Source organism: Rhinatrema bivittatum, chromosome 2 (genome assembly GCF_901001135.1).
Source record: "Rhinatrema bivittatum chromosome 2, aRhiBiv1.1, whole genome shotgun sequence".
Taxonomy (NCBI): domain Eukaryota; kingdom Metazoa; phylum Chordata; class Amphibia; order Gymnophiona; family Rhinatrematidae; genus Rhinatrema; species Rhinatrema bivittatum.
Genome location: NC_042616.1, coordinates 637,896,943 through 637,912,508, shown reverse-complemented (window position 1 = coordinate 637,912,508; position 15,566 = coordinate 637,896,943). Strand labels below are relative to the sequence as shown.

The window sequence follows — 15,566 nt, the reverse complement described above, 5'->3', positions numbered from 1 at the left end:
GTGGCCTGGTTTGGCCTCTGTTGGAAACAGGATGCTGGGCTTGATGGACCCTTGGTCTGACCCAGCATGACAATTTCTTATGTTCCACTTCTGGAGTCTCCTCTGGAACAGACTGAAGTCCTGCCCACATCTGGAACACCATTCCTCAGATGGATCCTGGATTCTGTACATAATTTCCTGTACTTAGCTCCCCCCAGGGTACTCTGCAAGCACCTCTTGAGGAGCAGCAGAATCTAAGAAGGTCCCTTCAACAATGCCAAAAGGTCCCCAAGAGGCTTAGATGGCAAAGACCACCAGATTTCCCTGTGGGCACTTCTGCTGGGTGCTAGCCTTGTGTACCAGAGGCTGCGTTTCCTCCAGCTCTCCGCCTAACTAAAAAACGCCAAATACAGGAGCAGGGCAAAGTCCACGGAGATGGCCTCAGATTTATTGGTGACAACCAGCTACCATCTCCTCCGCTGGCTTCTCCCACACTAAGCCAGGCTTTAGACATATTCTGAATCAGCAGTTACAGTGGAGGTGGGGAACAACTGGTCTCCCCGAACCATATGGCCTCCTATCCCGTGAAGACAACATGGCCACCGCCGACTCTGCATCCATGGAGGCCTTCCTGCTGACATCTAAAGATCAGAGAGATCACCTCCCTGCAGTCTCCAAAGGGCCTCCTTCACCCCCAGTGATGCCACTGGGGAAGAGTGCGGCTGCAGTTCGCGGCTAGCGTCACACTTCTGTATGCTGCACACATGCCCGCCGCTCAGATATCACATAGCCTCACTGAGCCCTCCTGGACCTGGGGCAGAGCAGCTGCATTAAAGCCACGAACGCCTTACCCGCAGGCCAGACATGATGTTTGTCACAGTCCGTGGCCAGCATCACACTTCTGCGCGCTCCACACATGTGCACCGCCCAAACATCATAGCGCCTCGTCGAGCCTTCCCGGACCAGGGGCAGAATGCGACTGCATTAAGGCACTAACGCCTTTCCCCCACACGCCAGACATGATGTTTGCTGTGGCCCGTGTCATGCTTTTCGCATGCTTGACTCACACACATACACGCCGACCAGACATCACAGCGCCTCACTGAGTCCTCCCGGACCCCGGGCTCCCCCACTTCCCCTTTGTTCCTGCAGAGCCGCCAGGACACGAACGCACAAGCGCTCTCAATTCCTCTGAGCCCTACTCGGCTGTCTCCCTCTTTTTTTTTTTTTTATAAAGGCAGTAATTTTAAAAGTAAAGGGCAGAAAGAGGGTATACTTTCCTGAATGCCATGGCCAGATGAGGGGATCTCAGAGCGACTGAGGGAACCAGGACTCCTGATTTTACAGTCCTCTGGAACTTTCGGGCCAAGACAGACAAGGGTATCCAACCCCACACTTGCCCAGCTACACCTAAGGGATGGCCCACGAAGGAAGCTAACACCTTAGGGAGCACAATCTCTTCTTTCTTGATTCATCTTCATTTTTTTTTTTGTTTAACTCCAGACTGCAGCTATGCACCTCTACCATCTGCTGGAGACAGAGAAATACTGAGGGACTACAGGTGGCACTCTCAGTTATGTAGTAGTGTCTCAAAGTTTTGTACTATGCCTCCATCTGCTAGTAGGGTGCAAAACCCACTTGTTTGGACTGACCTGGGTTTGAACAGGAAAGACACATTTTCCTCCAGACTCCTTTTCTGAACCCCCCCCCCGCCCTTTCCCTGGTCCTCATTCTGCTCCTAAAGTCTGAAGAGATCAAGGGGAAAGGAGGCGCGGAGGCCGCTGCATGAACAGCACTCAGCCCCATTCAAAAGGCCTGTAAACACTTAAAGCAGAGCTGTCCTGGAGGAGCCCCAGCCAGTCAGGTTTTCAGGATATCCATGATGAATATGCACGAGATAGATTAGCATGCATTGCCTTCATAGCATGGAAATGTTTGTGCCGCAGGACAGGTTGGGGAACCTCTGCTTTAAAGAACTCCTGGGAAATAAGTGCCAAGGGCAAAGAAGTTCCACTGCGGGATAAGCAGAACAGCTGCACTGAAGCCGCTGCACTCAGTCTACCATTCAGGCCTAAAGAGAGATGGGCCACAGTCCTCCTCCATGCTCTGCAGCTGTAACATGTCTGCTGGAGCCTCACTTGAAACCAGGAGTCCCCCCCCCGCCGGCATAACATTGGGACTACAAAGCTCCCCCCCGAGCTGCCACACATTCCCTGCAGAGTTTTGAAGCACTTCACATCTGTGTCTTCCTCAGACTGCAGGCTATGCACAGAGCAGTCTTTTTCCCATGCTCAGCCCAACTGTCACAGTCCAAGGCGGCACCTGTCTCCAGTCCACACAAAGCAGAAGCCTACGTGGACTGAGGCAGCTCCCGATGCTGGCCTGCTCTTTGCAGGAGAAGCAAAAGCAGCCCCAGACAGCCCCTACTGCTGCTGCAGTTCTTGGAATTTAAGAGACAAGAAAAGTTTTGGCTTGAGGAAAGAACGGGGGAAAAAAGATGGAGGAAAACAAAGGCAAAGCATAGTTTAAAAAAACAAAACAAAACAAAAAAAAAACAACCTCACTCCAGTCGAAATGAGTAAAATAAGCAAACAGAAAAAAAAAAGTTAAAGGGAAAGGTGAAAAAAAAAAGTTAAAAGAAAAATAGACATTCAAAGTGTAAGCAGAAGAAATACCATCTCCTGGTTCCTAAGCAATTTGGATGGCTCCAACTTTTTTTTTTTTTTTTTTTATATATTTCCCACCACGAGATTCAAACCTCAGTTTACAAATATCATAGCATTACATTCCAAGGGCTGTAATAAATAGTCCATTAAAAAAAAAGGGAAACTTACCACCATCTCCTTCTGAGTGGAGAATCCTCCAAACTGAAGAGGCAAACCCATGCTCATCATAAGCTCTGCCTCCGAATCCAGCTCGCACCCTGCCTCGTTCAAGGCATTATTCTCTATCGATTCTACCACCACCCGCAGACATTCCTTCTCTTCCTCTTGTTCCACTTCTGGTAACAAATGCAATACATTTTCACTAATTTGGTGAAAAACAAGCTAATTGCACCCTTGTACTGAAAGATTCTGCTGCAGATTTATAGCAGTAGGCAACGGCTTCTGTTTAATTCATGCAAATGGATTCCCCTAGGATTCCAGAACAATTCCCCAACTCCAGTTTTCATCCTCTTGCCTTTTTCAATGCCCTGCATTCATCTGCCTGTCCTTTATCTTCAGCCCCCGTTTTGTTTGTATGCAATGGTCTCTCATCCATCTCTCGAGTTATTTCAGCTCACTTCCTCCCGCAAACATTATTTGAACTAGACAGGTTCAAATAAACCTGTCCTGGGAGACCCCCACCCAGTCAAGTTTTCAGGATATCAACAAGGAATATGCATGAGATAATTTTGCATATACTGGGCCTCCATAGCATGCAAATTTTATCTTATGCATATTCACTGTGGATATCCTAAAAACCTGACTGACTGGGGTCCCCCAGGACAGGTTTGAGAACCTCTGCTCTAAAACACTTAATCTTTTGCAGTGTGCAAAGTACCCTCTTCACCACATCTTTAAATACTGCCTTCAAAAACACCAAGTAATTGAAGACATTTTTACCTGTTAAATTTTCTTTCCATCAATCCTGTTATACCAGTCCAGTTCTAACAGGTAGGTTATGTCCCCTATCAGCAGCTGGAGGCAGTTATGAATAGGTGGTGCAGCAGAGAGAACACAGTATTCCCTTGATGAAGTTCTGAAAACAAAACTACGTTATTTATATTGAGGATAATAAACTTGAACATGTAGAGAGAAAATTCTCTCAAACCACTTACCTGTCCCAGAACTGAAGGGAAACAGAACAAAAAAATAAACCAAAAGATTGGACAGGGAGAAAGCAGACCTAAACCCCTGTAAATATACACAAGAATCTGAAACTTGACACAGGAATTTTTTGCTACTCCAAGGCGGCCCAACTTCTTGGGGGGGGGGTGGGGTGTGTCCTGGACTGGTGTGGCAGAATTCATGGAAAGAAAATTAACAGGTAAAAAAAAAATTCTCCTTTTGTTTCATCCTACTACACCAGTCTAGTTCAGTCCCAACAGGTGGGAAGTATCCAAGCCCAACTATTTAGGGAAGAGAGGAATTAAGGGACACCCTGAGAACTCCAGCTCCATAAGCTGTGTCCTCCTTAGCAAAAACATACAGTTTGCAATGCTTTGCAAAGATTGCCAAGTAGCCACCTTGCAAATGTTAACCAGCACAATAGCAATAGCTTCCACCCAAAAAGAAAACTGTGCCTGGGTCAAGGCACCAAGTAAATTTGTGGAAGAGAGTATGTCCTTGATCCATCTAGTAGCTGCTCTACCTCTACGTAATACCCACAAACAGTTCAAACAAACAATCTCTCTCGACTTATGAAGTGAATTGGACACTTCTAAGTATCAAATAAGTACCTGATGCAGGTCTGAAAAACTCAAAAGACCAGTTATCTTGACACTCCTCTTTCGAGGGCATTGGCCCAATTAATATGGAATACCAACAATCTTTGGTAAAAAAAAAAAAAAAAGTACCAGCCGAAGAGACAGAATCAGATGCTAGACCAGAAAAGATTTCTGCACACTGAATAAATAGCTACTAGAAAAAAGCCTTTAGAGTAAGATCCTTCCACAAAATCTGACGCAGAGGCTCAAAATGAGCTGAGGATAGAGCCTTTAAAACCAGATTCAGGTCCCACTGAGGAACTAGAGGCCTGAAGGACAGATGTAATCTCTTTCTCCCTCGAAGAAAAGAGAATTATCCAGAGGGTAGGCTACTGACATTCCGTGAATTCTCTCTCTAACAGGAGATAGCTGCAACCTGAATCTTTAGAGAATTCAAATCCCTTGCAAAAAGGCTAAAAAGCACAAAACCTTCTAAAATCAAGTGGATATCGACTAGTCCTTTCAGAATACTTCGAAAAACCAAACACACCTGAATATAAGTCAAGGAAGTACAAGTTTTGTTTGCTTTCAGTAGTGTGGATGTTATGGAAGAAGAGCAGTCCTCCTTCTTCTAATATGACCTTCAAGAGGCAGGCTGAAAGATAAAACGGAGAAGGATCCTCCATAATGACTGGACCCTGAATCAACCATCCACTGGTGCCCTGCAGTCGCAGAGGAAGGTCGACCTGAAGCCTCATGAGATCCACATACTAAGGTCTTAGAGGCCAATATGGAGCTATCAGAATGACCAGATTCTTCTCCATCTCCAACTGGCATAGAGTCCTGCCAATCAGAAGCCAAGGTGGGAATACATTCAGAAATAGTTCTTCTGGCCAGGGCTGATAGTCAGCATCTGTGTGTTTTTGGTTCCAACTCCCTGCGATGGCTAAAGAACTGACTAAATTTGTCATTTCTGCGAATTGCTATCAGGCCCATGTGGGGATAATCCACTGGAGAACTATACAATAGGCCTCTTCGCTAAGCTCCCACTAGCCCAGATCCAGAAGATTCCCGCTCATAAAATCACTCTCACATTCTCTTGACCCACAATATGGGCTGCCAATAAGAATTGCAGATTTTCTTCCACCCAATAAAAGAAAAGGTTTGTCTCCTCCGATATTCCTGGACTTCGGGTACCACCTTTCCTGTTCACATACACCATTGCTATTGCATTTTCAGGGAGCACCCCGACTGCCTTTTCCTTGATTAGAGGAAGAAAATGACAGGGCTAGCTTGATTGCTCTGATTTCTAGTCCTATCTAAACTCTCTGACAAGTGTAGCCTATACACTTATGCCTCTTCTCTTCATATTATTGTATAATCTAATTTCTCCAGTTATGCCTTCTATCGCTCCGGCTATCCTAGCCCTCCAGGTTAATACCCCTTGTTATATGTAACTTTCATTTCTTGTTATATGGTTGACTTTGTTATTCCCCTCATGTTATTTGTAAACCGATCTGATATGAATTTCTTTCATGAAGGTCGGTATATAAAAATGTTAAATAAATAAATAGTCGGTTTATGGTCTACACAGCCATCTTTTTTGAGACCAGCACCCTTGGGCCACCTGGTCCAAACAATGAGCTCCCCCAACCAGTCAGGCATGGATCCATCATAACCAGGATCCAGGAGGGAGCCAACAGACTGACCTCCCACCCATGAGAGGTTCTGAGAAACTGTCCACCATTGAAGGCTGTCCCTCACTGATACCAGCAAAGAGAGACAGGATTTGTAATCTTGGAACTGAGGTGACAGAGGAAAAAAAAAAAAGGCCACATGAACCCTTGCCCTTGAAATTAGATTCAAAGTGGCCACCATGGACCCGACAGTTGAAGGAAATCCAAAGCTCTTGGAATCCCAGAGACAAACATCTGAACCTGAAAAATCAACTTGTTTACTCTCTCTCTCTGCTGTCAAATATATATGCAATCTATCCCCATATTGAAGTGTGTCCCAGATATTCTAAGACCTGATATGGGATAACGTTTTCTCTTCAAAATTGATCACCCAGCCCAAATTTTCTTAAACTCAGACCACTCTCTTGGATACTTGGACAACTTCATAACATTTGGTTCTGATCAACTAATTGTCAAGATAAGGGTGAACTATCACACCTTCTCACCTCAAAAAGGCCACTACGGCAACCATGACCTTTGTGAATATTCATGAAGCTGTTGCTAAACCAAAAGGGAGCACCTGAAATTGGAAATGCTTTTGGAGAACAGAAAAAAAAAAAAAAAATCAGAGATACTTCTGATCTTCCTGCCTGGTGGAAATATAAAAACGTAAGCCTCCAACAGGTCTAGACAGAACAGAAACTCACCCTGCCAAACCACTAGTACTAGTACAGAGTCTCCATCCTGATATCTGATATCAGAGACTGCTGTTCACACCTTTCAATCCAGGATTGGTCTGAAAATTCCATACTTCTTGAGAAGCACAAGGTAAATTCAATACAGACTACAGCCTCTCTCTAACGGGCCGATACAGTAAAGCGCGGCCGTGGTTACCCGGTTTTTAACCCGCTTTGGACGCACGTTTTGGACGCGTAAGGTGTACCTGTGATTCAGTATCGGCTTTTATGTGTCCTTACCGCTTGCCGAAAAGGATGCGTATCCCTTTCCGCTTACCGCATGTATATGACAGGTTAATGATCGGATTAGCTATTCCCTCCGATACAGTAACGTACGCCCAAATTATCGCCCTGTTATCCAGCTTATTTACCGCGTCTTTAACCTGAATATTTACCGCCTACCCTGTCCCTGGCGTTAGATGGGAGCCGCGCCAGGCTAGAGTTAATCTGTATGTCTCTGAGGCTCCGGACATGGACACCTCTACAGGCACCGGAGAGATGGGCATCCGCTAGGCGTCCTGAGGCTCCGGGGTCCAGCGGAGACATGGACGCCTCTACGGAGCCTTCCTCCTGCGTCTAGAATAAGGCTGTAGTAGATGCTGAAATAAGAACGCATAGCTGAGTTGAGAATACAAACTTGAGAATACAGTGTTGCAGATCCATGTATGTACTGGGAAACTTGGACGTCCGGCCGGACGCTCAAGGCAGCAGGGCCTACAGGCGGGAAGGTCCATGAACGGAAGCCGCGACCTCGGACGTCCAAGGTCGCGGCGTCCATTCATGGACCTTCCCGCCTATATCCAGGCGTCCATGATTGGAGGCACCGCTGCCTTGAGCGCCTGGCCGGACGTCCGAGGTCGCGGCTTGGACGTCCGGCCAGGCGCTCAAGGCAGTGGGGTCTGAAGAAAAGAACCATCCACTTACCTGGTGAAATGACATTTGAAATGACAGGTACCAGCGCACCCTGGATACTGTATAGGCGCTGCATACCGCTCTATACAATAAAATGGATTGCGAACGCTTACCGCTTCATTGATGCGCTTTGGACGCCGCTTGGATTTGCATTTAATTTGAATACTGAATCGAGCGGTATGTGAACCAAAATATGCACGCGGCAAACGAGCGGGCGCCCAGCACTGCCGCACTGTTTCTTACACGTCCTTACTGTATCGGCCTGTAAGTGGGGAATCAGAACTACAGCCTGTAGAGTTTTGAGAACCTCTCTTTGCTTGCTGGCTGACACACAGGGAGAACCATAAAGAAGTCAGGAATGGGATCATCAAATTCTAGTGCATAACTGATAAGCAACATCTAAACAACACTGATCTGAACTTTTTGGATCCACTCCTAGTAAAATTGCTGCTTAAGACCTCCCATGAGAATCACCGGAGCGTGAATATACCATACTTCATTGACAAAATGTTCGAGAGATGGAGGCCAAGTCAGGCCTTGGCTTAAGAAAACATTGAAAGGACTCACTCTTCCCTCTCTATGGAAAAGGCCCTCAAAATGAATAACTGGACGCTCATTTACCCACTGTCTGGAATACCAGAACTAACCCCCAACCTCTGGCAGAGCAACAAAAGGTCTGAAGCCTATCCTTGGGAAGTTACTATAGCTTTGGATTGTCTAGATTTTTTTTTTTTTTTTTTAATGAACTGCTCCATATCCTCTCAAAACAAACGCCTACCCTTAAAAGGCAACTTTCCTGGCCTAGATCAACCAGGAGTCAGCTGCCCAGATTCGAAGTCAAAAGGAGCCTTTGTGCTGCTATGGCCAAAGCCACCAATCTAGAAAATGTTTGGAGACGATCATATAGCATATCAACTACGAAAGCCACCACTATTTCCATTTTCTCTGACCCCCTCAAGGTTTTGGGGCTACTGAATCCAGCGCAGGAATGCTCGGAACATTAAATCACCATAGACAGAAATCTGTACCGCCAGGGCTGAGGAAATAAAGAGGTGCCTCAGAGGAAGTTCAAGATTCCTATCCTGAGGATCCATGACAGTATTCCCTTCCACAAAACAGTCATATGCCTGGTGACCACTCTGTCCACAGCACCCACTCGAGGGTTCTGGAAGAAATGCTGAACCGCATCTGGAGAAAGAGAATACAATTTAGGAAGACTTCACCTCACACCCCACCCACACTGAGGCCACTCTCCAGAGCTTCCCATTTCACCAGCATCATTTCTTCTACTTCAGAATGCAGGAAAAATGCTTTGGTGGATTTGTGGACCCCCTTAATAATAGGATCCCACATTGAAGCTCCTTCAATCTTGGAATCTGCCAGCCTGGGATAAAATATCACCTGATCAATCGGCAACCTCCTCACTATGAAACAGTCATCCCTTCTGAGGGAACTTCTTCCATGGATCCACAATAGAAGGAATCCAGTTGGTCCTCAGGCATCTCCTGCATATCAATTTCCCCCAGGGATGACAGACCAGCTGTCTCCCTGGAGTGTTTGCTAGGAGATGGTTTCTCATGTAGAAGCATACTGGCCACAGAGGATCCCTTGCCTTTCCCCTCAGGTATCTGTGTTACACAAAAGGCCTGATGTAAAAATTGGAAAACCTCCAGGGAATCATCTCCAAAATTGCTGGACTGTCTTAATAGGAGCCAAATTGAGAGGGCCCTCATTGCCAGAGGATGTGGTTAAGGCAGTTAGCTTAGCTGAGCTTAAAAAAAAGTTTGAACAAGTTCCTGGAAGAGAAATCCATAAACTATTAGTCAAGCTGACTTAGGGAATAGCCATTGCTTACCACCAGCGCTAATAGCAGGGGGATCTATTTAATGTTTGGATACTTGCCAGGTACTTCCATCCTGGATTGGCCACTGTTGGAGACAGGATGCTGGGCTTGATGGACACTTTGTCTGACCCAGTATGGCAACTTCTTACGTGCTCTCTACAAGAACCAAAAATTGGGGGTTCTTCAAAATCGAGTGCAGGGCCGCAACTGACTAGGGGACCCTGCGGAAGTTTGAGTTAAAATGGCCACCGCTTCCACCAAAACCACTTAGGAGGTGGCCTCAGTCTGCCCAAGCTCAGAGAGAAAACCCAGCAAAGAAGCAATTTCTTGTGGCAGGGAAACAGCAGCTGCTTCATCAGATTTACAGCACTACCTTGGGAGTTCTCCTGCTCAAATATAAATGGGACAATTGCCCCACAGCAGACGCAGCCCTCTTACATCCACAGGCCCTCAAAGTGACAACCAAGCATCTCCATACATTTCCTACACCTCCCTCACTGCAGTGCAGAAGCAAAATGTCACTAGAGACCAGCCGCTACCACAAACACTTACACCCTGATGAGCACAGGTCAGCTTTCAGCTTGAAACATCTCCAGCCTAAGACTAGGCCTTCTGAGACTTCACTGTTTTGTTTCAGAATTTTCTTAAAGAGAGAGGCTGCTGTGCAGAAGGGGATTGATAGGAGAAGGATTATTTCTCCTGTAAGCAAGCACAAGGTCTTAATTTTTTTATTTTTTAAAGAGATAGCGTTCCGCCCCCCTTCAGATTCCATCAAGTCCCCTCTGGGACAGGGAACCCTTCACACTGGACTCATTGTTCTGGGAAAACCAGAGGCCTGGCCCTGCAGCTTCAGTGCCAAACTGAGAAATCCTGCTGCACCAGAGTTCTACGAACCACTGCAGGCAGAGTATAGTGGGTTCTCCTCTGTTCTGCATCACCTAATCATAGTGAGGATGTCACGGGAGAAAATTGGTGTGCTCTGCCTCTATCTGCTGGTAGTGGGATATAACCCACCTGCAGGGACTAACCTGGACTGGTGTAGCAGGATGAAATGGAAGCAAACGTTAAGCAAACAAACAATTCTCAGAAGACACTGCATCAAATGACAGGGAAACCCATCCGAAAAGTACACAGAGGTGCAACAACGCCTCACCTTGGTCAGTTTGGAACCTTTCAAAAATCTCCAAATTGCACACAGAGAAACCAGAGGCAACCAATTATCTCTGGCACTGGGACACTGACTACAAATATCTCTGGCTGGGTTTAAAATATTCTTAAAACTCTAAATAAAGGGGGAGGGGGAAGAATCAAGATGGTGGTGAGACTCTAGGTATTGTCTTGACCTTGTTTCCTGAAATTTTAACTTTGCCGCATTTTTCTTGTACACGATGCCTCTTAAATGTATGGGTCAGAATTGAACATGCTATTGCTTCCCAGGAGGAGTGCTCAGTTTCTGAGGATGGCATGGGAAAGCCCTTCTCAGCTGGAGAAGAGGTTTCTATCGCTGTCTTTGAGGCTGCTTCATATGGGTACTGCAGCTGTATCGGCAAGCAGCGATGATGCTGCAGACACCGAGATTGAACCACTGCGGGTGCAGAGAGCTCAGCTGGAGGAAACAGGAATTCAGGTCGAGTAGAGATATCAGATGGACTGAGTGTCTCAAATGCAGCCTTTCAGAGGGAAGATCAACAATGTCCCTGCTTTTGTGGACGCTTGGACTCCCTTGGTGCTATAGGAGCATGAGTTTCCTTCCCCTTTGCTGAAACCCCCTGTGCTTACCTTAGATCATGGGTGTCCAACTCCAGTCCTCGAGGGCCGCAAACCGATCTGATTTTCAGAGTAACCCTAATGAATATGCATGAGATAAATTTTCATGCACTGCCTCAATTGTATGCAGATCTGTCTCATGTATATTCATTATACTATAAACCAGACCTGGGGTTTGTGGCCCTCGAGGACCGGAGTTGGACAACCCTGCCTTAGATACTATTTGGGCAGCACTGGCAAGGTTGGACTCTGCTTTAACTTCAAGGGATATCTTTAAATTGAAGGTTTCAGTTAAAGAGATGGCTTGGAAACAGGAGGCTGAAATTATGGAGATGAAAGGCAAGATTAAGGAATTAGATGATGGACTCAAGGAAGTTAATGTCCCCCTGGTTAAGGACAAGGTAGCAGTTCATAGATGTTTAGAACACATGGAGAATCAAGTTGGTCAATTAAACGTACATTTCCTTAAATTTTCATAAGGTTGCTGCTACTTCCCCTTTGGATCTTTTTGAAAAATATTTACAGAATGTCCTCAATGTCTGCAAAGTAAATTCCCCCTTTGAATGTGGCATTATCTTCCAACGGTCTCCATTTAGTGCCGACAGACTCCAGCTGGGGCTCATGAAGATTTGGATTTTACTGCTCGGAGAATATTGTGAAATGTGGAGTGCAACAGGGTCACTCTGCTGGCTTCCTTTGTGTTCAGGCAAGATCTAAATAAAAGGCTTCTGAAGAACTCATGGGGCAACATATTACGGATTTTTCCTGATATAACAATCCACTCAGAAGAGGAGGAAACAGTTTTTGACTGCGCGGCAGGAGATTAGGTCTCTTGGGACATCTTTCCTGCTGCACCACCCATGTAAATGTCTTAGTATCTTATGCTCAAGTGGCTCATGTCCCTTTTGAACCAGAACAACTTTGGTCTTTACTGGAAATGAAAAAATTTAGCAATACCTCTACGGATGGGGTTGGGCATGTCCGAGAGCATATTATTTGCCCCAGCTTGTCGCTCGTACCATTACTTGGTTTTTTCCCCCCTTTGTAGTTGTTCTCCTTTATTTTGTTTTCTATCATGGGTTGTTAGTTGAGATTTTATAATTTTTTTTGTATTTCCTGATATTTGTATTTTGAAATCTTGGCTCTCTTTTAACCAGTTCTCTTTTGTTATATTGCGAAATATAAAAATATAAAAAAGTTAAAATAAAACAAAACAAAACAAAACAAAAACTACAAATAAAGGAAAAGCCCACGTGTTCTGACAAGTTCTACCCTACCCCCATGAGGATGGAACAGCGGCCCGCAAGGAACCCCTGGTATTACTCACATTACATACAGAAGAAATCAAAGTTCTAAAATTCATATCAACCTGCATCTAAGGGGTTGGCGAACATTGCCTAAGAGCCACACTGGGGGGACCACACTGTCTGGGTGTGTGTGTGGGGGGGGGGGGGGGGGGGGGGGGGAATGGGGAGCAACCCTCCCTGTACTCAGGTTTGAGGAGTGAGGACAGGTTTCCCTTGTTGTCCAAGAGGCCCGCAGATGGGGATTCCCTGTCCCTAGGAGCTCAGCACTTCTGACCAACCTATGTACCCTTTCAACTCAAACTGACAAACTTGCACTGCAGCAAGCAGGATCTGGTTCCATACTTTGTCCACCTCTGGTATAACTGCTTCTCAGCAGGCAAAAGAAAATTGATTCTTACCTGATAATTTTCGTTCCTGTAGTACCACGGATCAGACCAGACTCCTGGGTTATGCCCCCCTCTAGCAGGATGGAGACAGAAGTTTACTAATAAACTCCGCCTTATCTAGGAGGGTGACATGTACAGCCTGGCAGTATTACTTAATGTCAAAGCAGAATGGAACTATATACAGTAACCTAACAACAGGAACCGGCTCAATGACCCCCCAACAGAGAACAGAACCCATGCCATCCGGAACCAAACTGTGGTTGATCAATCAACGAAAAGAACAATAATAAGTAGGTAACAGTGCGGACTCTCCATGACCTTCAAGTATCTAAGCAGGGTGGGACTCTGAACTGATCCATGGTACTACAGGAACGAAAATTATCAGGTAAGAACCAGTTTTCTTTTCCCTGTACGTACCCGGATCAGTCCAGACTCCTGGGATGTACCAGAGTTCTACTTACTTGGGATGGGATCCAGAGAGGCCTGCTTGCAGCACTCCTTCTCCAAATTGACCGGTACTGGATGCCCGAACATCCAGTTGGTAATGCTTAGCAAAGGTATGCAAAGATTTCCATGTAGCCGCTCGGCAAATCTCCTCTGGAGTAACCTGCTGACATTCCGCCCAGAATGTAGCCTGAGACCGAGTGGAGTGAGCCCGGACGCCCGCCAGCAAGGGCTGACCACTCAACAAATAAGCAGAGTTTATAGCCTCTTTCAGCCAGCGAGCTATCGTGGTCTTAGAAGCCATGTTTCCTCTATGTGGACCACTCCAGAGCACAAAAAGATGATCCGACACCCGGAAACTATTAGTAATCTCCAGGTAGTGAAGCAAGACCCGACGAACCTCCAGTTTCTGCAATTCTTTTGCACCTGGATCAGATCTGTCCAAATCGGAGGACGGAAGCTCCACCGACTGATTTAAATGAAATAAAGACACCACCTTTGGAAGAAAGGAAGGAACCGTGCACAGGGAAACCCCCGAATCCGAAAACCTCAAGAAGGGCTCCCTACAGGACAAGGCCTGAAGCTCCAATATCTGGCGCACAGAAATGATAGCCACCAAAAATACAATTTTTAACGTGAGATCCTTCAAGGCTGCTCTCCGTAAGGGTTCAAAAGGTGCCGAACACAAGGCTTTCAGCATCAAATTCAGATTCCAAGACGGACAAGGCGGTCTCACCAGCGGATGCAAGTGCTTCGCCCCCCCCCCCTAGAAAACGCGAGACGTCAGGGTGTGCCGCCTGGCTCGACCCTTGGATGGTACCCTGCAAGGAACCTAGCGCCGCCACTTGTACGCGCAAGGAACTACACGATAATCCTTTTGCTAAACCAGCTTGAAGAAAAGTCAAAATGTCTGGTACAGTCGCCCGGAGAGGTATAATACTCCTGTCAAGACACCCCGCCTCAAAACCTTTCTAGACCCAGACATAAGATAAGGATGTGGACTCCTTCCGGGAACGTAACAACGTAGTCACCACCGCATCCAAAATAGCCTCTGGACTTCAGTCTCTTCCTCTCAAAAGCCATGCCGCTAGACAAAAGCGATCTACCTGATCGAAACAGATGGGTCCCTGATGAAGTAAATTTGACCTGTCCGGAAACCGCAAGGGACCGTCCACTGCCAGATTGACTAGATCCGCGAACCAGGGACGTTGCAGCCACTCGGGAGCTACCAGAATCACTTCTGCCGGGTGTAATTCTATGCGGCGAAGCGTCCGGCCTATAAGAGGCCAAGGAGGAAACACATAAAGCAGAATGTCTGTCAGCCAGGGGAGAACTAGGGCATCCACGCCCTCCGCCCCTGTGTCTCTGCGCCGAGCAAAAAATCGTGGAACCTTGGCATTCTGGAATGTTGCCATCAGATCCATGGCTGGAGAGCCCCACTGAGCACAGATGAGCTGAAACACTTCGTCCTCGAGTTCCCACTCTCCGGGATCCAGACAATGACAACTGAGGAAGTCCGCGTGAACTTTGTCTACCCCGGCAATGTGAGAGGCCGCGATGCTCGATAAATGCTGCTCCGCCCAAGCGATCAGCAGACGAGCATCTAATGCCACCGGTCGACTCCTTGAACCCCCCTGACTGTTGATGTATGCCACCATGGTTGCATTGTCGGAGAGGACTCTGACCGACATGCTGCGAAGAATCGGGAGAAAGGCTTGCAGCGCCAATCTCACTGCCCTGGTCTCCAAACGATTTATGGACCACCGTGCCTCCTCCCGGGACCACTGCCCCTGCACTGATTTCCTCTGACAAACCACTCCCCAACCGTACAGGCTGGCGTCCGTCGTGACGATCGTCCAGTCTGGAATTACCAACGGAACCCCACACCATAAGTTGGCTGGAAGTAGCCACCAACCCAGGCTGGACCACGCGGTCCCTGTCAAAGGCAACGGGAGATGAAATTGTTCTGATAACGGGTCCCAGTGGGATAGTAATGCCGACTGCAAGGGCCGCATATGCGCAAAGGCCCACGGTACTAATTCTAGAGTCGAAGCCATAGACCCTAAGACTTGCAAGTAATCCCACACCATCGGGGACAGGCTCGGAC

At 46.8% G+C, this 15,566-nt stretch overlaps 1 protein-coding gene across 1 annotated transcript in view; it reads right to left on the bottom strand.

The window, feature by feature from the left end:
* TGS1 (trimethylguanosine synthase 1) overlaps positions 1–15,566 on the bottom strand; it is a 185,269-nt gene that overhangs the window by 155,059 nt on the left and 14,644 nt on the right. Inside the window, 1 exon segment of the mRNA XM_029591286.1 lies at positions 2,814–2,980. Coding sequence (XP_029447146.1) covers positions 2,814–2,980 — 167 coding nt within the window.